Genomic DNA, 25,133 nt, shown 5'->3' on the forward strand with positions numbered 1-25,133 from the left:
GCCATCACCCAGATGCAACAATGTTGCTGAGCTGTTCAGATACATCACGCACATCTGGCATGCGCTGAGTGAGATGTAGGCTATGTGTATGTGACTAGACCTGTTTGAGAGTCTAGTTCTGTTTGAGTGTGAGACTACTAATCCACCTTGACTAGTGTTGCAGATCTCAATATCTCCCTGTCCTAGTGTGAATGGCCCCTGATCAGGATGAATGATGCTGTCGTAAAGATCAGATAGCGATCAGCAACTGGAGCCAAAGCAGCTTCAGTGTCAACACAACAGCAGGATCAATAACAGACATGAACAGAGAGAGAAGAGAAATGGCGTGAGAGAGAAGGTTATGAGAGCGATTCATCTGGAGAGGATTTTTCCACAAAATGAGTTAAGCTCCACAATGATAAGGGAGGTCGGTCAAAGGCAATGCGATTAACGGAATAATTACTCTCAAATGTTAAGAAGAAAGGATGCCCATTCAATCTGCCTGATGGGCAGCACAGCAATACACAGCTTCTATAATCCCAGGAAGAGGAGGCGGCAAAAACACTGATTGACTTAACTCATGGAGACAAACACTCACAGTTCATGGAAGAAGTCACACAATGAGAATTATCGATCCACGCTACGGTCACAATAGTCTGAGGAGGAAAGTATTGAAAAACAGTCTGGACTGGAAGAATCAAAAATGGCTACCAGTTCAACTTAAATTGAATATCTTGGTATATTCTTCCCTGGATAGTGCCTCTGCTTCCTGCCTAAGATTAAATCAAGGGGAGGCATTCAGAGTAAATTATCATCACAAAACTCACAAATTCATTACAATAGTACTTTAATTTGACAATACTTCATAAATGATAAATCCAGACCATTTAGAGGAGGCATATTGTTAAAGACATGCTCTGGAACTTTGGCGACTTCTAAGTGTTTTTTAAACCTCCCGCTTTGGGCTGGATGTGTCAATGTGTAGTTCATACATGCATTATCTATGAGCAGAATTACGGTTTCACCTCAATTAGCCACTAAATCCCTAGTTTGAAAGCAATCGTTTTTCTGGAAGCTGTGCTGTGCCATTTTCCCTGCATTTTCTCCCACGTGGGCCAGCGTCCTAACAATTCGAGTTCTAGCTAATGAGCTTCAGCCCCTCGCCATTTGAGTGACAGCTAGCAAGATGCACACACAGCAGAGCGAGAGAGAGAGCACAATGACATGGTGCACACATCTGCACATATGTGACGTAGTACGCAATTTTCGGGGACCACTTTTGTCTCGTGAGCACTACTTTCAGAACTACTGGCTAAAAATAATATAAAAGTACCAGAGAATCCTCTTAAGTTAGTTGAAGTTTGTAGTGTCTGTAACAGGTTGCTGACCATGGCATAAAATATCATATCTCTGTATAGAGCACTATATATCAAATAAGTATCATTAGTAAACTGTTAACAGTAATATATTTGATAAAGGAGACCCTTTATCATCATGTCATGTGTGGCTATAGTCCACAGTGTTAATAGGCTTGGGCGCTATATAACACGTTACACAGTGCAGCAGGTACTTTTATACACACTTTACACCTCTCTCATACCATCTTGTCAAAATTCAATAAATATATCCATTTAGAGATTCTTGTTCAGCCATCTCATTATGTCTGCCAATCATGACCTTGACCTGATACTGTGTCCACCAATCATTGTCCTGCTAGTGTGAGTCCATTGGTCCATGACACATTAGGCCTTTGCTTGAGCTTGTGTCTGCTACTCCTGTGTCGCCTTCTCAGTCTTTGTCAGTGTCAGCTCCTGTGGTTCTGGGTCAGGTAGCTCCTGTGGTTGAGCTACAATGCCGGTCTTTATTTTGATTGTTTCTACAAGATCTCCACTGCCCATCTTTACTTTTTCTACAAGATCTAAACTGCCCATCTTTATCTGTTCTACAATGCCGCCCTCCTCCTCTGTGGCTGCCTTTTCCTTCTCCTCGTCTTCCTCCGTCTTCAGGGGCATCCATGACTCTTTGTGCAGCCTCTCGTTCTTCTCCACCCCCTGGACACCAGGGGGCACTGTGGCGGCCATCGCGGGCGGCAGGTGCTTGAACTCTTCGCCGTTCACATCATAGTCCTTCATCTTATGGTCCAGGATCCACCAGCGGCCCGCAAAGCCCACATCCAGTACCCGCGTGTGGAGCTCCCTCCAGGGGACAGAGAGTTTGGAGCACTGGGCCTCGTAGAGGCTGGCGTCTGGGTTGTAGTCGGCAAAGTAGGTGAGTGAGACCATGCCCAGGCTGAGGTGACGTAACCTGCCCTCGTTACGAAGCTTCGCCAGCTTCTGCACGTGCCCATCCGACGTCCCACTGCGTATCCACGGCGTCAGGAGCCCGAGCTGATTGGCCATATCCAGGACGGTTGTCTCAAAGGAGGCGTCGTCAGGGTTGGTGTAGATGCAGGCGCCGGCTCCACCAAGGAGGCCCAGATAGAGGGAAGCTTTGATTGGCCTCTCCCACGCGCCCACCACAATCTCACGACCCGCCTCCTTGTAGTCTCTGGACATGCCGCTGAACCACACACCTGATGGAGAGGGGAGAGAATTGTGAGATAAAGACAGACAGCATTCACATGAGATAAGATAGGTGATTTACTAAAACAAAGGCAGAACAGACAATATCCCTAGACATGGTAATGATGCATGCACACAATTATGTTTTGTGTGCCAACACTGTATTGTATTGCATCTCCAAGCTGACAGGGGTTGTCTCAGAGAGAGGTCACAGCAATAATCTCAGTCACGTGCCTTCCTCCACCCTGTGATTGCAAGCAGGGGCAACTGTAAAGGATCAAAAGCAAGCAATGCCTTTACATATACGTGTATGAAGTACATTTTCAAATCTAACTAGTGTAAAAGCCACAACGTGATACAGTATGTTTGAAGCTAATGTCACACAATCTGATTACATTATGAATGACTTTGGCAAGACAGTTAGCTAAGCAAGAAGATCATGAGTTAGTGCAGGTTCGTAAAGGCGTGGTGGGCTAACATGGCAACCAAGAGATAGAGGATTTCTTACCCAATTTGCTATTTTTCAACCTCTCCCATCGGGTGCCCTTAACGGGTGCTGCTGCTGCTGCTGCTGCTGCTGCTGCTGCTTCTGCTACAGAGGTGGAGCACCATCTCCTGAGCACCCACGAGGCAGCCATGTTCGTCAGACAGAAGCGGATCGTTCCGGAAGTTCAAATTGGGACTGGCTCGGACCGGAAAAACACAGCGTTCTTCTTGATGCATTCATTTCCAATGTGAAAAGACGCAACTTGAATTTATTGAGCCAAAATTGCATGCCAGTGAAAAGTTGTAATATTATTATTATTTTTCCGTAAGGAAACAAATATCCAATATCCAGTCTGGCTTAAAATTAATGTCATTAAATGCCTGTAACATCATTCTAAACTGATAAATATGTAAGTACAAATGTTGTTGTTTTTTACATTCGGATAACACCAATATTACAAAGAAATCACTCTGAAAATAAATATATTTCCCATCACATTATCTTCCGGCTATACCTGGTCACGTGAACATGATGATCCGTCTTGAGCCAACACAGGATCCGTTGTTTACATAAGGTGACGTGGAACAGGGGAGTGATAATGGGAATTTAGCGCACAATATTTGAAATTAACAGCATTAGCTAGCTAACTTCTTCAGACATCCAACGCAGTATGTGCTGTTGTTGTTAGGTGAGTTGATATTGAGATATAAAGACGCGAGAAAACAGTGATAGCTCGACAGCTGTCAGGCTAGCGAGGTGGTCGTGTCAGCACTGCAAGCTGACTGGCTCGCATTGCGGATAAAACAGAAGCCCCTGCGACAAACAGGTATGTCTCGGATCACGACCACGAGGGCCGTATGACAATAGATCTGAAGCTAGCTAGCTAGTTAGTCACAGTAAACTATAGGCATAAACATGATATACACAGACTGCTAGCCTGCCAAACAGATCAACACAATCTGGCATTTGTCATATTAAAAAGTTGCACATGCATATTCGATGACGCATGCCTACACATGATGCTGTTACTTACATGCTTTAGAAGGCAGCCAACAAAGAGAGAACATCTTGTCCAGATGTAGCGAAAGCTAGCTAGCTGGCTCAGCTCTCCGGGAGAGGAACACAGATTGTGGCCATACGTCACACTCAAAAGATAAGAGTACGTTTTCTCGTCTCCTTCCAGGTCTTGTGTGAGGTGGTCATCTTTCCAGTGTTCCCATGGCGAGTCCAGATGATCTGAAGTTCCAAGGTGAGACTCATGGAGTGGCTCCCATCCTCCTCTCTCTGTTTATCCTCTCCTAGAGCGGTCTCTGTTTCATGTTCATCATCCCCTTCCTTTCTGTCTCCTGTTCCTCTCCTCCCTAGCTGTTATTTATCTTTCTGTCTTGTTTATCCTCTCTTTCACCTCCTCTTCACTCTCTACATCTCTCACTGGCACTGTCCCGTTCCTCCTCTCTCTCTGTCCCTCCCTCTATCTAACCTCCTCTGTCTTCTCCTCCTCTAGAATTTGAGGAGGCCACTGACCTGCTGTTAGCAGACCATGGGGCCTCCACTCTCAGTATGTCTGGCTCCAGCAGTACGGCCCCGGCCAGTGCCACAGGGGACATCAAACTGGACATGTCCGATGATGAGGGACGGGAGGAGAGTTCAGAGGTCAGGATGATGAAGGAGTCCAATCATATCGCTGCATTGATCATCTGCAATTTTGCCTTTGTAATGACGTCTACACAAACAGCCCAAAACCAAGCAATATGGTGATTACTGAATGTCATTACTGTTTACAGCTCCTAGGAGGGGAGAAAGAAACTAGCAGCTTCTGGACCTTTGAGTACTACCAGTCATTCTTCGATGTGGATACAATGCAGGTACAATATGCTTGAAATAACACAGTATAATCTGCACTCATGAGACTGGCCTGTATGTTGCGGTTTAACATCTCCCATATAGAAACCGTAAATGTAGTGGTGATTCTATTGGTGGAGAATGGAGATAATTGCTGTACAGATTCCATTGATTGACTGACTTCCTGTCATGTCATGCAGGTGCTGGACAGGGTCAAGGGGTCGGTGATGCCTTTACCAGGACGGAACTTCATCAAACATACCCTCCGGTCGAGTCCGGATTTATACGGTAATGGGAAACAATTGTTCCTAGATAGTTAGAATGCACATTAGAATGTTACGATCATAACTTTTATTGTCGTCAAACTGGAAGACAGTTTGCCAAACTCTGCATATCTTAGATTGTGATGTGAACCACCTCTACCCAGACTAACCTTACCTCCTGGTCCCCCGTATGTCCAGGTCCCTTCTGGATCTGCGTGACGCTGGTGTTCTCTGTGGCCATCAGTGGAAACCTGTCCAACTTCCTCAACTCCCTGAGGGACCCTCAGTACCACTACAGAACCCAGTTCCACAGAGGTATGGTACCTGGGGGTTACAGCTTGGCTCCTTCTCAGTGGTTTCATGTGAGATTTGCTATATAAAAAAAGAGGAGATTGTTGAGACTATTATCTTTACGTTTCAGTACAGAGGCCTTTTTCAAGACCATGTTATATTAGATGCAATAGCAGTGTTGATGTTGCTTGCTTTTTCTCGCTCCCTCAGTGACGATAGCTGCGGTAGTGATCTTCCTGTATGCCTGGCTGGTGCCCCTGGGCGTATGGGGTTTCCTGACCTGGAGGCAGAGGGAGGAGAGGCAGCAGAGATGTTACTCCTTCCTGGAGACAGTGTGTGTCTACGGCTACTCCCTCTTCATCTACATTCCCACCTCGGTGAGTCAGCAGACACACACTACTGAATGTCTGGGTCATATTCAGCTAGCAAAACATTCATCCCCAAGCAAAATGTTTCGCAATGGAAAATGAAGTTCAGATGGTACCTACCTCCCCGGTTTAATTGTTTTCTTCTGTTTTTGTGCCTAGTGAATACGACCCTGTTCTTCATAGTATATTTCTATCTGATTGGGACCCAATACCAACCAATTAATGCAGAACATTTTATTCTCAAGTAACAAACCAATCACCTCCCTCTCAGGTGTTGTGGATCTTACCATTCGAGTGGCTCAGATGGCTCCTCATCCTGGTCGCCATGGTGATCTCCGGGTCAGTCCTTGTGCTCACCTTCTGGCCCGTCGTCCGCGACGACACCAAGGTGACTGCTTTCGCCACCGTGGCAACAATCGTCGTTCTCCATGCGCTGCTAGCAATTGGCTGCAAGGTAAGAGCCCACTATAAGAGTGCTATGGGTAAAAGTTACCTAGCCCCATCATCCTAGGCCCTGTTCAAATATTTTAAAGAAGCATGGCAGCAGTCATGGTCCAACATGAATGTAGAAAGTAGAGCCCTCATTTCACTTATCTGTGGAAGGATGGACTTTAAAGATGTTTGAACCAGGCCCGAACCATAATCTAAATGGTTATGTCTCAGCTGTATGAGCCTCAGAGGAAATGTCTCATCTCCTACACCCTACTCCATAGTCTATGGCTAGCTATAAACCTCATAGTTCTTTGTTAAATCATGTTGTTTCTAACCCTTTATACCCGTCTCTTCTCTGTTCCTATATGCTATCTTTCAGATGTACTTCTTCCAGACAGCGACTCGCACAGTAACACCGACAGTTCCTACACCCAACCATACACCCAACCACACAGCAGCAATATTGAACACCAAGACCCACTGACCAAGAGGAACCGGAGGGAGATAAAGGAATGAGTTCATCGTTGTGTCCCAACACTTAATCACCTCTTCTCATAGTCATAATGTTTGAGACCACTGGTGAATCTGAAAGGACTGGATAAAAGGTTTAGGCTAGGTGGATTGCCACCATGTTGCTTTTGTTACCCACTCTGTGAGCATTGGAAGAGTAGCTAGCTAATCGCATGATGATAGCGATATTGCCATTGACTAACTATATTGTCGTTGTTGTTGTGTGAGTAGAACGATATGAGTTGAGGGAAACGTTGTTGGATGAAATCTTTGTTTACGACACCTGTGTGGATGTTGTTTAGAGTTTCGGTTATTAAGCTCATAGTGGGTCACACATTATCCAGTCCTTTCAGATCAGAGAAGGGGATGTAGCAAAGTAGGGCCCACATACTCTGACGCTTTAACCAATAAGAAGGATACACAGAGGACCAACCAGTGGTCAGAAAGGTACCCATAAAGTTGTGTTGGAGGTTCTGGGTGTGTGAGCCCTACTCTAGTACATTATGGACTTAACTGGCCCAGCAGCCCATGAAGTGCTGTGCAATTGACTACATATGTTATCACAAAGAGAAGGGACAAGGATAGAGACCTATAAGAGTATTTTGACGAGTATACAAATTATGGGTTACAATAATTGCATTGGGGGGGAAATGTCTTGCTTATGCTTCAGAGATGATTCCGCTGTAAACTCTGCATTTGTATATTTCAATAAATCAAGATTTATCATGGAGAAGTTGGGTGCGTCTCACTAGTCAGAGACTAACTTATCTCCTCTCCTTTTATCTGCACTAAAAAAATATAGGAAAGGAGGAAGCATTACGCTGGATGCATGAGATATCTGCTCTAACCAGCTCAGTTCTGTCAGTGCAGATTAAGGAAAGGAATCATTTTTAGACTTGTCAAACTCCTCCAGCTGCAGTCTGATATTGAGATGCACCTATTGAAGGGAAATGCTGGATGAATGTGGCCAACCTTGTCCACAAAGGTGCATGCTTTTGTTCCAGCCAAGCAAACACACCTGCCGATTCTACCAATCAGTCTACAATCAAACCTTTTGAGGAGTTGGATCAACAGGTATGTTACGGCTTGGCTGGAACCAAGGCCTACTACACCCAAACCAGCTCTCTGCGGGTAAGATTGTTAACCTCTAACTGAGACTGAAAAGGCTTGTTCTAGAAGTCAAACCACTCCTATGACCTGGAACACGTGTAGTACTGTGCTGTCTGTAATGTATCCACACAACTTTGTCTTTTTGTAGATAGACTTGTAAGTTAAGGAAAAGGGGTTTGTCAGTGTATTTATTTATTCCTTCCTGTGTTGCCTTTTATTTTCCCTTTGTTCAGACTTCAGGGTTTGCGTGAATAAACTGTCATTCCAGTCTGAATTGCTTCGTGTTCTTGGTGTTGACTACAGCCCTAGGGCAGGGGTCTCCAACTCCGGTCCTGGAGGGCTATGTCTGTGCAGGCTTTTGTTCCAGCCCAGCACTAACACACCTGATTCAATATTAGTTCAGGTGTGTTGGTAGGTACTGGGCTGGGACAAAAGCCTGCACAACTAGGGGCTGGAGATGAACGCTGCCTTCATCTAGCTGTGGAATTTCCACCATCTTGATTTCAACCTATCTACTATTTCATATGGGGAAGTAGAGAGATCTCAGGTAGGCAGCATTGGTTCCAGCCTTCGAGTTGTCAGTGCTCTGCTTACTGTAACTGGGATTCTTGTTTGTTCTGAAGCCTCAAGACTGGCTAGGCCCAGCAATGATCCCTGAGATTTATGGGACAGCTGAGCACTCCAGAGGTAGCTGCTTTGTGTGTGTGTGCTTGGAGGACACATTTACAGTCAATGTCTGCTGACTATATAGGCTCATAGTGTATGGCACACAGAAGGACCAAGATTTTTAACTTACCCTCAAGGAGACGTTATTGCAGTTATGAAAACAGATTTCATTAGTCGTCCCTAACTGCTGTTTATGGTTAGGAAAATCTGATCCTAGATCTGTGGCTACTTGTTAGGGGCAATTTCTTACCTCGAGCAATAAAAACAATGAACAAGAGACTTCCTGATGCACCTTCCATCAATTAGATGTCCCTTCTGAGGTCAGAGAAACGTAGTGTTTGAATGCTAAGCTAGCAACTATCACAACATTGGTGTTATGTATGATTCTAACTGCAATATCTCAACAAAAGTAAAATATTATAAGACTTAACCCGAGGATTTTTTTTGGGACTTCTCCACCAACATTTAATTTACTCCTTTTATACTTTTTTTTGTTTGTTGCTTTTCTGTGAAAGAAATAAAACAAATAAAGACAACTGAAAAAAAGTTAACCCTACAAACTAGCAAGACATTTTCTCTTCATAAAACTTGCTAAATCAAAAAAATGTAATTCAACTCAGTCCATAAATTGTGACTGGAAGCAATGCATACATGTCCATGAAGTCTTTGTCCGAAGGTTGGGCAATTGGCTTGTCTGGGAAAGGAGGGAGGAGATTGGAGGGGTGAGGTTTAGATATGTTAGAGTCTGGAGATCATAGGTAGTGAGGGAGGGGGGAGGGAAAAAGGTGACTCCCTACTCCCCTCTATCCCAAACTCCCCACCTCAGTCTGAAAATGAAGGAAGGAAAGGAAACTGGGGAAGGATGTAAACTAGGATACAGCTGCTCCAACAGCCCACACCACTGTCCTTGGTCCATACTGGCAGTCTGTGGGTCCATCCCACCCCTGCCTCCATCAATACCATCAGCCCACTCCAGCTCACTGCAATCCTGATGGGGAGTGGGGGGCTGGGTCTGCTGCTGTGTCCTCAAAGCTCATTGGCTTTGGACGACACACCTCACAAGTCAATCAGTCCATCAGAGGTGAGGTTCTAACATCAGGGTTCCAGAGGTGGTGTTCTTCAAGATCACATTCTACAGGGTTCTCCTACACACTGACATCTAGGCTACGTCTCAAATTACATCTCAAATGACACCTTATTCCCTATATAGTGCACTTCATTTGGCCATGTGGCTCTAGTCGAAAGTAGAGCACTGTATAGTGAATAGGGTGTCTTGAGGGACAGCCTAGGTCTACTGGGCTAAAGACTACCACTATGGATGACCAGACAAACAACTTGGGTGGGGGGGGGGTGGAGCTAGCTAGCGGTCTGGAATGGGGCCGTCTCTTAAGGAGAGGCAGGCAGGTGGAGAAGTGCCTCGATATGAAAACAAAATGGCGGTCGGTGATGGGTGTTCATAGTGTTCTACTGTACAGGAAAGCCCCGTCCTTTCAGTGCAGATCTGTAGTGGGGGACATCCAATCCAGCGATGAGGGGAGGGGGGATAGCGACTGGCTGTAGTGGATGGGGTTGGGTGTGTGTTTGGTGGAGGAGGGGGAAGGGTGGGGCATCACACCGGCACTATGGGAGGCCAAATGTCCAAAAGGGAGGAGAGGAGGGAGGGAACCCGGATAAAGGAGATGATACCTGCTGTACAGTCGTACAATGAGTTCTTCTTTGCAACAAATGTCTCTGTGTTCAATATGTGTGTGTAGGTGTACATGTATGCGTCTGTAAAGCATAAAAAGGTCCAGTCAAACAAAGTTCACATCAGTTCAGCTCTCCATTAAAACAAACTGCCAATTTCTTGTGCTGATCAGTCTGTCAGTTGAACGTAGAGGTGCTGCCACCCTCTGGCTGGACTGGGGATATCATAGCAGCTGCTGCACGATGATGAGAGAGGGAGGGAGTAGGGGAACAGCTCTCAAAACAGAGAGAGTGTCTGTAGCGGCGGGGAGGGACGGATATGAGCGAATAACACCAGTGATAGATGGAGAGATGGACAGTAAAGGAGAAAGAAGGTGCTGAAGGGACAACATGACAGCACTGGTTTTGGTATTCTGGCTGTGGTGGGTCAGGGGGAGGGGCTAGTAGAGGTCATGCAGGGGGTCGGAGGTGAGGGGTGACAAGGTCTTAACTCCCATAATGCATGGTGTTGCTAGGGATGGCCATGGGAGAGGCCATGGAGATGGCGGGTCCCCCCATGGTGAACTGGTTGGTGACGGGATAATGCTGCTGCTGGTTAGAGCTGCTGCTGCTAGGACCTGACTGGCCAGTAGAAGCTCCTGGAGAGATGAGGAAGAAAGAGTGATGGGGAGAAAAGGGGCGGGAGAGAGAGGGAAAGAGTGTTATCACTTTCCCTTGATTGGTTGTGGGCCAACTATGTCACATACTTCAGAATCCATCCCCTCTATTTACACAAATGATAGGCGTTTAGGAAAATGTTGACTTGATGTAGTATAGTGCAGGTTTTCCCAAACTCTGTCCTGTCCTGCCTCCTCATCATCAACCTTTGATTATTTGAATCAGCTGTGTAGTGCTAGGGTAAAAACCAAAACGTGCACCCAGGGGGGGCCCCAGGACCGAGTTTGGGAAACTCTGGTATAGTGTATAAAGAGACGTACCCTGGACGATTCCTGTGCTCATGATGGAGCCCATCCTGGAGTGGGTGTGATTCACTATCCCTGTGTTCACTGAGGGAGGGCAGGAACAGAGGTAACAGTGAGACTGTGTATTAACAAACACACACAAAACGTGCACACACACACACACAGTCAGTCACACTGTCTGTGATGTCTGTCAGTCTGTCGGTTTGTCAGTCAGTTCATAGTATCCTACCGAGGGGGATGAGGTTGTTGTGGGACACCGTCGAGCCGCTGCCCATGACCGTACTGAGGTCATAGGCTGTAGGCATCCCTGAGAGGAGAGAGAGATGAGAGGGTGAGACGGGGAAGAGAGAGAGTAAGATGGGGAGAAGAGAGAGATGGGGAGTGAAAGGGAGCGAAATGGGAAAAAAGCACAGGAGAAGCATAAGCATCCTTTCTCTCACACACCGTTTTCCCCTCAGAGAGAATATGCATCCCCTGTCTGTCTGCTACTCTGTTAGCCTGATCTATTCTGGGATATTACTACAGTTTAGTAAAACATTTGGTCATGATGTTGTACGGATGCCTGTCGCCTGATGATGCTATCATGGGTCAGATTGTGTTAGTTTTTTGTCTGTGTGTGTGTTTACCCGACACAGCATTGTTCTGCCTCATGCAGTGTGTGTGGGTATGTCTTCTGTGTGTGTGTCCCCTCTACCTGTGTCCTCTATGTGTGTGTATTTACCTGACACAGCCATGCCCTGGCTCATGCTGTAGGCCCCCCCATTGTTCCACATGGTCTCAGAGGGGGAGGTGTAGTGCGACCCAGGAGGGGGAGTGGGGGTGCTGCCTGTGTACCTACAAAAACACACACATACACAACAGCATACACGCCATGAGAGGGAGCTCCCCTTCCCCCCCCCTCGTTATCCTGAATGGCACAGGCCAAGGGCAGCGGAACAGACCAACTCACCTGAAAAAGGGGTTCTTCAAGTCCAGGAGGTTGCTGGACTTGGAGCCTGTCTGGTCCACTTGGGCAACAATACTGATGTCATAGCTTTGTCTGTGGGGAGGGAAGAGAGCCGGGGTTGGTATGGGAGGAGAGAAGGGGTTGGTATGGGAGGAGAGAAGGGGTTGGTATGGAAGGAGAGAAGGGGTTGGTATGGGAGGAGAGAAGGGGTTGGTATGGGAGGAGAGAAGGGGTTGGTATGGGAGGAGAGAAGGGGTTGGTATGGGAGGAGAGAAGGGGTTGGTATGGAAGGAGAGAAGGGGTTGGTATGGAAGGAGAGAAGGGGTTGGTATGGAAGGAGAGAAGGGGTTGGTATGGAAGGAGAGAAGGGGTTGGTATGGGAGGAGAGAAGGGGTTGGTATGGGAGGAGAGAAGGGGTTGGTATGGGAGGAGAGAAGGGGTTGGTTTTCTACAATTTCTAAAAACGTGTTTTTGCTTTGTCATTATAGGGTATTGTGTGTAGATTACTGAGGATTTATTTTATTTCATACATTTTAGAATAAGGCTGTAATGTAACAAAATGTGGAAAAAGTCAAGTGGTCTGAATTCTTTCCGAAGGCACTGTACATAAAGTGAGCTCCAAACGTATTGGGACAGTGACACATTTTGTTGTTTTGGCTCTGTACCCCAGCACTAATTTGTAGAGTCACAAGCTTGATGTGGTCATTGCGTGCTATGACGATTGGGTCCAAATACTTAACTTTTTACTACTTTAATACACACAAGTGAATTTGTCTCCATACTTTTGGTTCCCTTAAAATGGGGGGACTACATACAAAAAGTGCTGTCATTTCTAAACGGTTCACCCGATATGTATGAAAATACCCTCAAATGTAAGCTGACAGTCTGCACTTTAACCCCATAGTCATTGTATGAGGCAAAATATAAAATAATTGTCACTGTCCCAATACTAATGGAGCGCACTGTACATCACCTACACACACAAGTGTCATATTATAACACAAGCCTGGGCCTAGAGGGGAATGACAACACAGTAACACCAAAGCCTCCCATACCCAGTAGAGCCCCAACAGACCCCCAGTAGAGCCCCAGTAGACCCCCAACAGACCCCCAGTAGAGCCCCAGTAGACCCCCAACAGATCCCCAGTAGACCCCCAACAGACCCCCAGTAGAGCCCCAGTAGACCCCCAACAGACCCCTCTACAGTCCCTTACCTCTTGTTGGCGATGAGCAGTGCTGTGCCGGAGAGTGTGTCTCCTGCCTTGGTGAAGAGGGGTGACTGGAGCAGACAGCGTACCTGGTACCAGTGGGTCAGGGGCTCTGTGGGAGCCGTGGAGAGCCACACTGTCACCCTGCAGAGAGAGGGAGGGGGGTTAGAGGTCAGGATACTTTAAGGTTCAATCAACATCATCCTACTACAGTACAAGCATTGTCAGATATACAGTAGGAACAGCCATTTACAACTTATTGTGAAATGTTTCTATAGTTACAACTAATTTTGAAATGTTTCTATAGCTACAACTTATTGTGAAATGTTTCTATAGTGAATGTATTGTACTAGATTTTATTGCTTTTAAGTTGCACCCGCTTTCTGTCTTGGTGTTTGCTGCAACGTCTGTGAGAAATAAAAAAATAAGTGATCAAAGAAAAAGGAAAGTGAGGGTGTAGATATAGTCAGGATCCATATAGGTCAGGAGTCCTGGATCAAGTGATCAGATTTTACAATAATTCCTGTGACCTTCTGACCACACACACACACACACACACACACACTTCAGCCCTGGCCCCCGGTGATTGGTTAAGGCAGCTCAGGCCGACTTACATTGATCCCATGAACGCTACATCGAACCAGAAGGCCAGGCCGTGCACCAGCCCTGAGTGCATCATATGGAACTTAAAGGGAATTTCTATCCTGAAAGAGAGAGAAGGGGAGAAAGAGGGAAAGAGAGAAAAGAGTGGGATAAGTGTTAGTCTAGTTAAAGGGGCAATCAGCAGTTGCTACATCCCATTTTGGACTTATAAATAATGATATGTACCCATTGAGTCTTGAAGTATTTAACTTAGAAATGCCTAATGAGCTTAGTTCAACTGTCATAACCCATCAGAACCCAAAATATTTGTTTTACTCCAATGTTTGTAAACAAAGTAAATGTAAACAATATATCAAGTCAAAACATGGTTAAAACTATAATTATGATATCATGGATGGTCAGTCCTTGCATCCATAGCTCGGTCTATGAATTTGAGAGTGGTTACATTTTTCCAGCCCCATCCCTCAGCTTTTTACCTAAAGAGGGGTGGGGAATTCACTTTGTAATCGTTTCTACTGCTGATTGCCGCTTTACGGTTATTTTTACACACTAGTAGAAGGAATTATGTACTATGTTTTGCTGATGTAGGAATTTCAAATTGGAAGTAGCACCATATTAGAGTAGTAGGACATCCCCACATTCAGTAACATGTATCTATGCATCGCAATTCTCAACTCAATCTAAGAATAATAATTCAATAATATGAGGGAATAACAGACACAGACAGACGGCACAACGACACACACACCTGTACAAATCCTCCTCTTTGGCCTCCAGGAAGTTGACTGTGTATTTGACAGACTTGGCCATCAAGATACGGATATCAAATGTGTCCTGAGAGGGGGAGGAAAAGAAAAAGGAGGAAGGAGAGATAGAGGGGAGGGAGAGAGAGGGAAGAGGGGAGGGAGAGAGAGGGAAGAGAGAGAAAGGGAAGAGAGAGAGAGGGAAGGGGGAATAGAGAGAGAGGGAATAGAGAGAGAGGGAAGAGGGGAGGGAGAGATAGAGAAGAGGGAGAGAGGGAAGAGGGGAGGGAGAGAGAGGGAAGAGAGAGAGAGGGAAGAGGGAATAGAGAGAGAGGGAATAGAGCGAGAGAGAAGAGGGGAGGGAGAGATAGATAGAGGGAAGAGGGAAGGGAGAGAGAGGGAAGAGGGGAGGGAGAGAGAGGGAAGAGGGGAGGGAGAGAGAGGGAAGAGAGAATAGAGAGAGAGGGAATAGAGCGAGAGAGAAGAGGGGAGGGAGAGATAGATAGAGGGAAGAGGGAAGGGAGAGAGAGAGAGAGAGGGAAGAGGGGAGGGAGAGATAGAGGGAAGAAAGGGAAGGATAGATAGAGGGAAGAGGGGAGGGAGAGAGAGGGAAGAGGGGAGGGAAGAGAGAGATAGAGGGAAGAGAGAGAGAGGGAAGGGAGAGAGAGGGAAGAGATAGATAGAGGGAAGAGAGGAGGGAGAGATAGATAGAGGGAAGAGAGGAGGGAGAGATAGAGGGGGAAGAGGGGAGGGAGAGAGAGAGGGAAGGGGGGAGGGAGAGAGAGGGAAGAGGGGAGGGAGAGAGGGAAGAGGGGAGGGAGAGAGGGAAGAGGGAAGGGAGAGAGGGGGAAGAGGGAAGGGAGAGAGGGGGAAGAGGGAAGGGAGAGAGGGAAGAGGGAAGGGAGAGAGGGAAGAGGGGAGGGAGAGAGAGTGAAGAGGGGAGGGAGAGAGAGTGAAGAGGGGAGGGAGAGATAGAGGGGAGAGAGGGAAGAGGGGAGGGATAGATAGAGGGAAGAGGGGAGGGAGAGATAGAGGGAAGGGAGAGAGAGGGAAGAGAGAGAGGGAAGAGGGGAGGGAGAGATAGAGGGAAGAGAGAGATAGATAGAGGGAAGAGGGGAGGGAGAGAGAGAGGGAAGGGGGGAGGGAGAGAGAGAGGGAAGGGGGGAGGGAGAGAGAGGGAAGAGGGGAGGGAGAGAGAGGGAAGAGGGGAGGGAGAGAGAGGGAAGAGAGAGATAGAGGGAAGAGAGAGAGGGAAGAGGGGAGGGAGAGATAGAGGGAAGAGAGAGATAGATAGAGGGAAGAGGGGAGGGAGAGAGAGAGGGAAGAGGGGAGGGAGAGGGAAGAGGGGAGGGAGAGAGAGGGAAGAGGGGAGGGAGAGAGAGGGAAGAGGGGAGGGAGAGAGAGGGAAGAGAGAGATAGAGGGAAGAGAGCGAGAGGGAAGGGAGAGATAGAGGGAAGAGAGAGATAGATATAGTGAAGAGGGGAGGGAGAGAGAGAGGGAAGGGGGGAGGGAGAGAGAGGGAAGAGGGGAGGAAGAGAGAGATAGAGGGAAGAGAGGGAAGAGGGGAGAGAGAGGGAAGAGGGGAGGGAAGAGGGGGGGAAGAGGGGAGGGAGAGAGGGGAAGAGGGGAGGGAGAGAGGGGAGGGAGAGAGGGGGAAGAGGGGAGGGAGAGAGGGGGAAGAGGGGAGGGAGAGATAGATAGAGGGAAGAGGGAAGGGAGAGATAGATAGAGGGAAGAGGGAAGGGAGAGATAGATAGAGGGAAGGGAGAGAGAGAGGGAAGGGGGGAGGGAAGCGAGAGTATCCAGGTAAGTCCCAGTGAGATATAAATGTTTTACGGCAGCATTGGCTTGAGTGGGTACGGAGACGGTCTATGCCTTATTTGAATGATCTAGAACAGAGGCTGTACCCAGAACCAGGCCCTCTGGCCCGGCTCTCCCAGCAGAGTAACACTGGAGCAGGCACGGAGGAGGCCTGCCCAGCTGACTACCGCTGGAAAAGGGTGTGTGTGTCGCTGTCGGTGTGTGTGGTGCTGTGTGTGATAAAAGGGTTGAGATTCATATGAGCAGTGATAGTACTGTTGAATCCTCACTGTTGGTTCTGTGGTGTTAGACTAGGGGAGCTGGACTGGGCGAAAACATTGGGATCCTACACTCAGACTGAATCTAGCTTATTTATCCCAGCCTTCATAACACACACACAGTGTAACTGTGGTATCTCCTACCACAAACACAAACTCCCATACAGGCAATCTCCTATCCTACATCAGTGTTTGCCCATAGACCACACACACCACATGTACCACCCTTGGAGGTAAACAAACACACTGGCCAGTCCGTACTATGCCAATCTTCCACAAACAGCTCTTGTCCCCACATACCCCCTGACTATTTCAGGCCTTATACACCCCTCCCATATACATTTCCTAGTTAACCGTCCCCCTGAACCCCATAATCATCTTGGGGGGGGGGGGGGGGGGGGGGGGGGGAAATATCGCTTTAACCGACATGGTGGGAGGTGCAGGCAATGTCAGAAAATAGGTGTTCAAGAGTCTGACATACAATTGAGAAATCTACGTACCACAATGGGCTGGCGAAAGTACTCGTCCACCGCTGCGCCTCGCAAGGCTGAGAGGTCCACACCATGGAAGGAAGGCTGGTACCTGAGTGAGTGAGAAATAGAATCATTATCATCATCAACTACAGCAGCCCAATGAAAAGTTACTGATATCTCCTTCCATTCACTGCTTCCACTCCCAGAGCTTCTTCTCCTCTTGCCATATCCCCCCCCGTCCCTCCAACCCCATCCTTCCTCCCACTCTCCCTTTTTCTCTCCTCCCTCCCCTCCTACTCACCAGAAGTTGGCCTTGGTGAACTGCTCCATGTAGAGCTGTTCGTCTGTGAAGGGGGCCAGGTGCACGTCACCGATGGTGGGGAACATTTTACCTGCGACACACAGGAAGTCAGTTAATGATGGTACAATCACTAGTGGCTAGTCATGATGAATATGTCTCTCAGTTTTCAAATGTAGACTTTAATATTATTTACTGCTAGGGATTCAAAATAATCTTCAGACCTCTTGACATTTTCTCCCTTTCTCCTTCCCTCTCACGCTACCCCTTTCTATGCTCTCCCTCCAACCTTCCCCTGTCTCACCGCTAGGCTTGAGGAACTTCTTGGCGTGGAGGTAGCTCTCCAGCATCCTCTCGTTGAAGAGCATGTAGCCCATGGGCTCTGAGATGATGATGTCCACCTGCTCCGGTAGCGTAACCTCCTCTACTTTACCAGGGATCACCACCACACGGTCCCCCAGACGGTTAGTGTTCACCAAGACCTAGAGGAGGGGAGACCAGACGGTTAGAGTTCACCAGGACCTAGAGGAGGGGACACCAGAGGGTTAGAGTTCACCAGGACCTAGAGGAGGGGAGACCAGAGGGTTAGAGTACACCAAGACCTAGAGGAGGGGACACCAGAGGGTTAGAGTTCACCAGGACCTAGAGGAGGGGACACCAGACGGTTAGAGTTCACCAGGACCAAGAGGAGGGGAGACCATTAGAGTTCACCAGGACCTAGAGGAGGGGAGACCAGACGGTTAGAGTTCACAAGGACAAAGAGGAGGGGACACCAGAGGGTTAGCGTTCACCAGGACCTAGTGAAGGGGACACCAGAGGGTTAGAGTTCACCAGGACCTAGAGGAGGGGACACCAGAGGGTTAGTGTGTGTGTGGGAGGAAAATAGTGTGTGTGTGCATTAGAGTGAGACTGATACATTTGCCAGACTTATGGCTACCTAGCATGTCAAGAAGAGGATAGGGTTAGAGCAGGGGTGGGCAAACTTTTCATCTCGAGGGCTTTCGAAATTCAACGGAGGACTGCACAGATTTTTTTGGGACTGATTTGTTTGTCAAAATCAATTTGCGGCCCAGAAAAAGTGCAGTTAATTGAAAATATATACACTACCAGTCAAAAGTTTGGACACATCTACTCATTCAAGGGTTTTTCTTTATTTGTAAAAAAAATTTACATTGTAGAATAATAGTGAAGACATCAAAAATATGAAATAACACATATGGAATCATGTAGTTGCCAAAAAAGTGTTAAACAAATCCAAATATATTTTACATTTGAGATTCTTCAAATAGCCACCCTTTGCCTTGATTACAGATTTGCACACTCTTGGCATTCTCTCAACCAGCTTCATGAGGTAGTCACCTGGAATGCATTTCAATTAACAGCTGTACCTTCTTAAAAGTTAATTTGTGGAATTTCTTTCCTTCTTAATGCATTTGAGCCAATCAGTTGTGTTGTCACAAGGTAGGGGGGGGTATACAGAAGATAGCCCTATTTGGTAAAAGACCAAGTCCATATTATGGCAAGAACAGCTTAAATAAGCAAAGAGAAACGACAGTCCATCATTACTTTAAGACATGAAGGTCAGTCAATACGGAACATTTCAAGAACTTTGAAAGTTTCTTCAAGTGCAGTCGCAAAAACCATCAAGCGCTATGATGAAACTGGCTCTCATGAGGACCGCCACAGGAATGGAAGACCCAGAGATACCTCTGCTGCAGAGGAAAAGTTCATTTGAGTTACCCAAATAAATGTTGCAGCCCAAATAAATGCTTCACAGAGTTCAAGTAACAGACACATCTCAACATCAACTGTTCAGAGGAGACTGTGTGAATCAGGCCTTCATGGTCGAATTGCTGCAAAGAAACCACTACTAAAGGACACCAATAAGAAGAAGAGACTTGCTTGGGGCAAGAAACACGAGCAATGGACATTAGACCAGTGGAAATTTGACCTTTGGTCTGATGTGTCCAAATTGGAGATTTTTGGTTCCAACCACTGTGTCTTTGTGAGACGCGATGTGGGTGAACGGATGATCTCCACAGTGTATTTCCCACCATAAAGCATGGAGGAGGTGGTGTTATGGTGTGGGGGTGTTTTGCTGGTGACACTGTCTGTGATTAATTTAGAAAAATCGAGGCACACTTAACCAGCATGGCTACCACAGCATTCTGCAGCGATACGCCATCCCATCTGGTTTGGGCTTAGTGGGACTATCATTTGTTTTTCAACAGGACAATGACCCAACACACATCCAGGCTGTGTAAGGGTTATTTTACCAAGAAGGAGAGTGATGGAGTGCTGCATCAAATGACCTGGCCTCCACAATCCCCCGACCTCGACGCAAGTGAGATGGTTTGGGATGAGAAGTGCTCAGCATATGTGGGAACTCCAAGACTGTTGGAAAAGCATTCCAGGTGAAGCTGGTTGAAAGAATGCCAAGAGTGTGCAAAGCTGTCATCAAGGCAAAGGGTGGCTATTTGAAGAATCTCAAATATAAAATAAAGTTTGATTTGTTTAACACTTTTTTGGTTACTACATGATTCCATATGTGTTATTTCATAGTTTTGAGGTCTTCACTATTATTCTACAATGTAGAAAATAGTACAAATAAAGAAAAACCCTTGAATGAGTAGGTGTGTCCAAACTTTTGACTGGTTCTGTAGGTCAATTTTAATTTCGACATGGTTTTGTGTGTGTGTGTTACCTCTGCGTGCTGGGCCATGGTGCTGGCCTCCACAGCGTAGACCTTCCTGGCCCCAGCCTGAGCAGCAAAGAACGACAGAATCCCTGAACCACAGCCCACATCCAACACCACCTAGAGAGAGAGGGGAATGGATTATAATTCTTCCCTGATAAAGACATCAATGAAATCCAGCAGTGTCTACATCCCAAACCAATTAAACATCAGTTTAGTTTCAAATACTCAGCAAAGGACTCAATTCAGAGGAAGCTATATTTAAGTTCCAGGACAGTGCATCAGTACCTTATCCTTGAAGTCAGTGTGGTTCTGGAGAATGGCCCTCTGATAGGTTCCTGTCCTGACGTAGTCCTGCATCATGTTCTGCTGCTGGGAGAGGTAGCCATAGAACTGGAAGAGCGAAGGAGAGAGAGAACGAGAGAGAGAGAGAGAGAGAGAGAGAGAGGAAAAGAAAGTGACAGAACAGCTTATTTTTCATGAGTTGTTTTAATATTGTCACTGAGCTAATCAAGGTTGGAATAAATGAATTCTTGCAATGAGTGGCAGATTCTGCGTGTGTACCTGGAAGTACTGTACTGCGGATGATTCCTCTGTCCTGTCGCTGAAGACCGACTGCTCTCCACTGTGGCCGCGGCAGTTCTTCAGGAGGTTATAGAACGATGAGAACTCTTGAGAAGATAGTCATAACAGGTTATAAGCAGGACAAATCAGACATAACAGATCTAAACGGTCTTAAGCCAGTCATAATGAAAAATCAAACGACCAGTTATAACAAATTATAACAGTTCACAAACATGACAGAGGTAAGACAAGTTTGAGAAACAATAAGAATCTCATTATGAGGACAGGAACATGTGCACCAGGACAGGGACTCAAGAAACACACAGGAGACAGAGGGTCAATGACAGAGACTGATATAGCTTACTGGCAGGCAGTCAAAGACAGATGGAAACACCAGACAGACAGACAATGACAGCATTCTCTGAGACAGAGCGGTGGTTGTTGCCAGGGGTTACCTACCCGCAGGTGAGGTGAACTGTAGCAGGACGCTGTTGCAGCCCAGCGTGATGATGAACGACTGTTTCCCCACGCGACTGCACTCTGTGTCCCGGGAGACCGAACACTTGAACACGCATGTCTCCTCTGCTGTGGGAGGAGGCATACATTAGTTAGGGCACGGCAACACGCCTACAACAGGTCATTCATGGAATATGCATGGCACAGGAGTACGTGGTAGGTCACACAACATGAAGAACAACATGCTAACACAGAATTGGCCCGATCGCACACAGTGCTTTATTGACTCAATTAGCATCAAAGCAACTCAACCATAGCAGCAAGCAGAGCGCTATTTTTAACCTCCTTTAGCAGAGGGAAAGTGAGTAATGTATTCTGTTGAAGCTATTTCACACACACTCCTGGATGATAAAGATCACAGAGTTTTAAAGACTGGATATGTGAAAGCAATACTTTGGCAAGGTAGGTCTAGTGCTGTGCAGGCATGGCAGTGAGATAATCTGCGGTTTAATCCAGCAGTTGTGATGGGATTAAGACTAGCGCTGTTACTTAGATTAGCCAGATGCAGCATGTTTTATTAACAGACCAAACTAGCTACTGACACAGGATTAACCTGCGATAAATACATATGAGGGAGTGTGTGTGTTGCTTAACAAGTGTGTGTTCGACGCAAGGGCTGAGAGAGAGATAGAGTGCATGCTTTAAAATATTTAGGCTACAACCATCTCCCTCCACTCGACAGGTCCTGTCTACAAGGCCTACAGCTGAACATTGTGGGCAGTGACAGAATGACAGATGGGGGACAAGGACTGTCACTATAGACATGTTACAGATATGTAACAACCAGATGATAGCCATGTCAATGTTCTAACAAGGTAATGTCAGGTCATCAAAAAAATCTAATCTCCCGAAAAAAAAATCTAATCTCCCGAGTGGCGCAGTGGTCTAAGGCACTGCATCGCAGTGTTAACTGTGCCACCAGAGATCCTGGTTCGAATCCAGGCTCTGTCGCAGCCGGCCGCGACCGGGAGACCCATGGGGTGGCGCACAATTGGCCCAGCGTCGTCCAGGGTAGGGGAGGGAATGGCCGGCAGGGATGTAGCTCAGTTGATAGAGCATGGCGTTTGCAACGCCAGGGTTGTGGGTTTGATTCCCACGGGGGGCCAGTATAAAAAAAAAAAAAAAAAAAAAAAAAAAAAAGATATATTCGCTAACTGTAAGTCGCTCTGGATAAGAGCGTCTGCTAAATGACTAAAATGTAAAATGTAAATGTAATCATAAAGACACTTGTCAAAGTGAAGAGCAAAATTATGATATTTTTGCTGGGCCAAGACATTGCCCCTCATGGACAGGATTTAAATACACCCATTCCAGTATGATGAGCCCACTATAATAAATGTCAATAGCCATTACTAGTGTGCTGTGTTTTATTGAGGTGCTATTGTGGCTATAATAACGCAGAAATAAAATGATTGTGTGGCAAGACACTGAGGTTATTTTTCCAAATGGAAAACGTAAAATTGGTCAGATTACTTTAGACTCTCTGTCATGCTGGTCCAAGTAGCAATTCAATCGAGAGTTCATTCCTGCCTGGTATGGAAACGTTTCTCTTTCATCATCATGGGAATGTTGGGAGGAGGAAACTGCTGTTGGGCCTATGGACCAGACCAGGCAATCACACACATCATAAAACTTTGATAGGACACCTTGAAAAACACACTGCCACACACACACATTTCCACTTTCCCCACAGCCCAAGCTTGACTGTATCAAAACTAGGGACATCACGGCTTCTTGAAAGGGCCATCCCATCTGTGCCTCAGTGTAACAAAAGCTGCAAGCTCTGACCGCGAGCAAACAAGAGAACGACAGGGGAGAGGGTAGATGGGGGACTAGTTGGCTATTGTTCAGGGGAGAACAAAGATGAATAACTAATACGAGCCTGGTTTAGCTCATCGACACGCAAGGCCTCCTGTTTAGCCTGTTCTTTGGAACGATTTCGATTATCGCCAATTATTAACTCAGCTAGGTAGCTACAGTAGATGAGAGAACCATAAAGTAGCACGCACGAGCCACCGGGTTTAGCTTGCTTGCACCGCTACTATGATCTGTGCGCAAAGACGACGACGTTCCAAAACAACACACACTTAAGATACACATCTCAAAGGGTCAAACGTTATCTTACTTTATCATAAAAAAACATCTAACTAGCTAATAAAGAGGGCAATGCCCATATGACGCAGTTGGTTTTAACTGTTAGTACTGTGTGGCATGAAGGGCACAACATTGCGTAGTAGGGCTGACAGTTAGTTTCTTGGAGCACAAATGAAAGCGCACGCTAACATGTCAATTAGCATTGGCTATCTGTATCAATGTGTAGCGAGCTGGCTAGCAGGCTTAGCTGCGGGACAGGATGGTGCATCATTGAAAGGCAATCTGGCGCTAAATTGTTAGCAAGTTGATATTAGTAAACAAGGGTAGCTAGGTAACTAATATGTTTGGTCACACTTAGTTAGCTGTCCAGGAAACGTCTCGTGTGAGCAAAAACAGACTACTTCGCATGAAATAACTACTTTAAAGAATATTATTCAAGACAAATAGCTAGGTAAGATAAAACGTGGTCCACAAGCCACGAAATGAACGCAGTAAGCTTGATAATGCTAACCACCGATAGTTAGCTAAGCTACCAACAGTGTGCGCTGTCGCGGTGCTGGAGAAGTAGCTAACGAAGTTATATTAGCTAGCTAGTAGCGATAAGCGAAAACAACAGTCCCCATTACGTTGGATTCTATAGGTGGAACCAGTCGGTTTTGAAGTGGAACCCCCATCCGCACACATGTGCAAGACAAGGCACTCGCATCGGTTTGCTAGCTAGCTTGTTAGCATTTAGCTCTGGCTAGTTAGCCAGGGTAACGTAAGTTAGCCAGGAGCCCAGGCCGAACCGGGGTATGGAAGAGCTGTCTCAAGACCACTCACCATTGGAGAGGTTGATCAGGGCAGCGTCCTGTGTGGCTTTCACCTCCAGTCGTAGAGGCTGCTGCTCGGAGTGACGCTGTATTTCTCCGTTTGCGTCTCCGATAGAGAGGAGCCGCACGCCGGGAAACACCGACACCGCCATCTTCGATCTGGGGGAAGAGACAGCTCACAGTGGCGCTCACATCCAGCGTTGGACACGCACTCACGACAGGAAACGGGATACACGCAGCTTTACTGCCACTCTGTGGCCGAGAGGCAAACTGCTTAGTGCAAATACAGTAGACTTTGCACCGACTTCTGTTGTACTGCTGTATACTGTTTCAGCATAGACATTATAGTTAGTTGAACAAAGAGAGAAATAGGGGATCTTGAATAATCGTATGAATAAAATAAGAATGTCAGACTGTCAGCCAGGCTGCGTTTCGTATCCTGATCTGTTAAATCTATGTGAATAGTATATGTTCTGCTGTGTAACATGTCATGCAGCAAGTACCAAAACCTACAACTTTGGGCAGTAGCCAAATACAGTTTCTCTGGCAGACTATTGGCAAATATGCACTGGTATTACTTGAGCAGCATTCTATATGACAGGGATGAGCAAGTCTGGTCTACAGGGGCCTGAGTGCATGTCTGCTGGCTTTTGTTCTCTCAAAATCAGCATCTGATTTATAAACCAGGTATAATATAATAATAATATGCCATTTAGCAGACGCTTTTATCCAAAGCGACTTACAGTCATGCGTGCATACATTTTTGTGTGGCATAAGTGGATTAATTAAGTGCCAGGCAAAAGAGAAAAGCAGCAGACACTCAGGTCCTTGCAGGACTGGAGTTGCCTACCCCTGATACTGTGTGTTCTGGCCAGTCAGCTTAAGGGGGCCACTCTTAAGCAAACTCCTTGATAAAACATGAGACTCAAGGAGATGTTGAAGGTG

General features: G+C 46.6%; 3 protein-coding genes across 4 annotated transcripts; 1 reads left to right on the forward strand and 2 right to left on the reverse strand.

Annotated features, from left to right (window-relative positions):
* Positions 1-809: 809 nt before the first annotated feature.
* On the reverse strand, positions 810-3,567 carry LOC311104245 (mitochondrial import inner membrane translocase subunit Tim29-like). Its single transcript, XM_084146001.1, has 3 exons — positions 3,542-3,567; positions 3,049-3,250; positions 810-2,551 (listed from the first exon to the last, which is right to left on the reverse strand). The coding sequence occupies exons 2-3, from the start codon at positions 3,176-3,178 to the stop codon at positions 1,749-1,751; spliced, it is 933 nt and encodes a 310-aa protein (XP_084002127.1). The 5' UTR covers positions 3,179-3,250; positions 3,542-3,567; the 3' UTR covers positions 810-1,748.
* On the forward strand, positions 3,533-8,113 carry LOC311104246 (protein YIPF1-like). Its single transcript, XM_084146002.1, has 9 exons — positions 3,533-3,853; positions 4,211-4,276; positions 4,532-4,680; positions 4,812-4,892; positions 5,070-5,157; positions 5,331-5,447; positions 5,634-5,800; positions 6,063-6,245; positions 6,603-8,113. The coding sequence occupies exons 2-9, from the start codon at positions 4,246-4,248 to the stop codon at positions 6,705-6,707; spliced, it is 921 nt and encodes a 306-aa protein (XP_084002128.1). The 5' UTR covers positions 3,533-3,853; positions 4,211-4,245; the 3' UTR covers positions 6,708-8,113.
* Positions 8,114-8,946: 833 nt separating this feature from the next.
* LOC311104244 (histone-arginine methyltransferase CARM1) lies at positions 8,947-24,369 on the reverse strand. 2 transcript variants are annotated; one of them, XM_084146000.1, is made up of 16 exons: positions 24,199-24,369; positions 21,226-21,348; positions 20,767-20,873; positions 20,491-20,595; positions 20,212-20,322; positions 17,812-17,989; positions 17,511-17,601; positions 17,237-17,318; positions 14,663-14,748; positions 13,926-14,015; positions 13,318-13,455; positions 12,107-12,196; positions 11,879-11,991; positions 11,387-11,464; positions 11,173-11,241; positions 8,947-10,833 (listed from the first exon to the last, which is right to left on the reverse strand). In XM_084146000.1, the coding sequence occupies exons 1-16, from the start codon at positions 24,338-24,340 to the stop codon at positions 10,682-10,684; spliced, it is 1,755 nt and encodes a 584-aa protein (XP_084002126.1). In that variant the 5' UTR covers positions 24,341-24,369; the 3' UTR covers positions 8,947-10,681. The 2 variants fall into 2 exon arrangements, with proteins under 2 accessions (XP_084002126.1, XP_084002125.1); XM_084145999.1 differs by having other exon boundaries at positions 21,226-21,351.
* Between the last annotated feature and the right edge of the window lie 764 nt (positions 24,370-25,133).

The sequence above is a fragment of the Coregonus lavaretus genome (assembly GCF_964263955.1).
Source record: "Coregonus lavaretus genome assembly, chromosome: 28".
NCBI lineage: Eukaryota > Metazoa > Chordata > Actinopteri > Salmoniformes > Salmonidae > Coregonus > Coregonus lavaretus.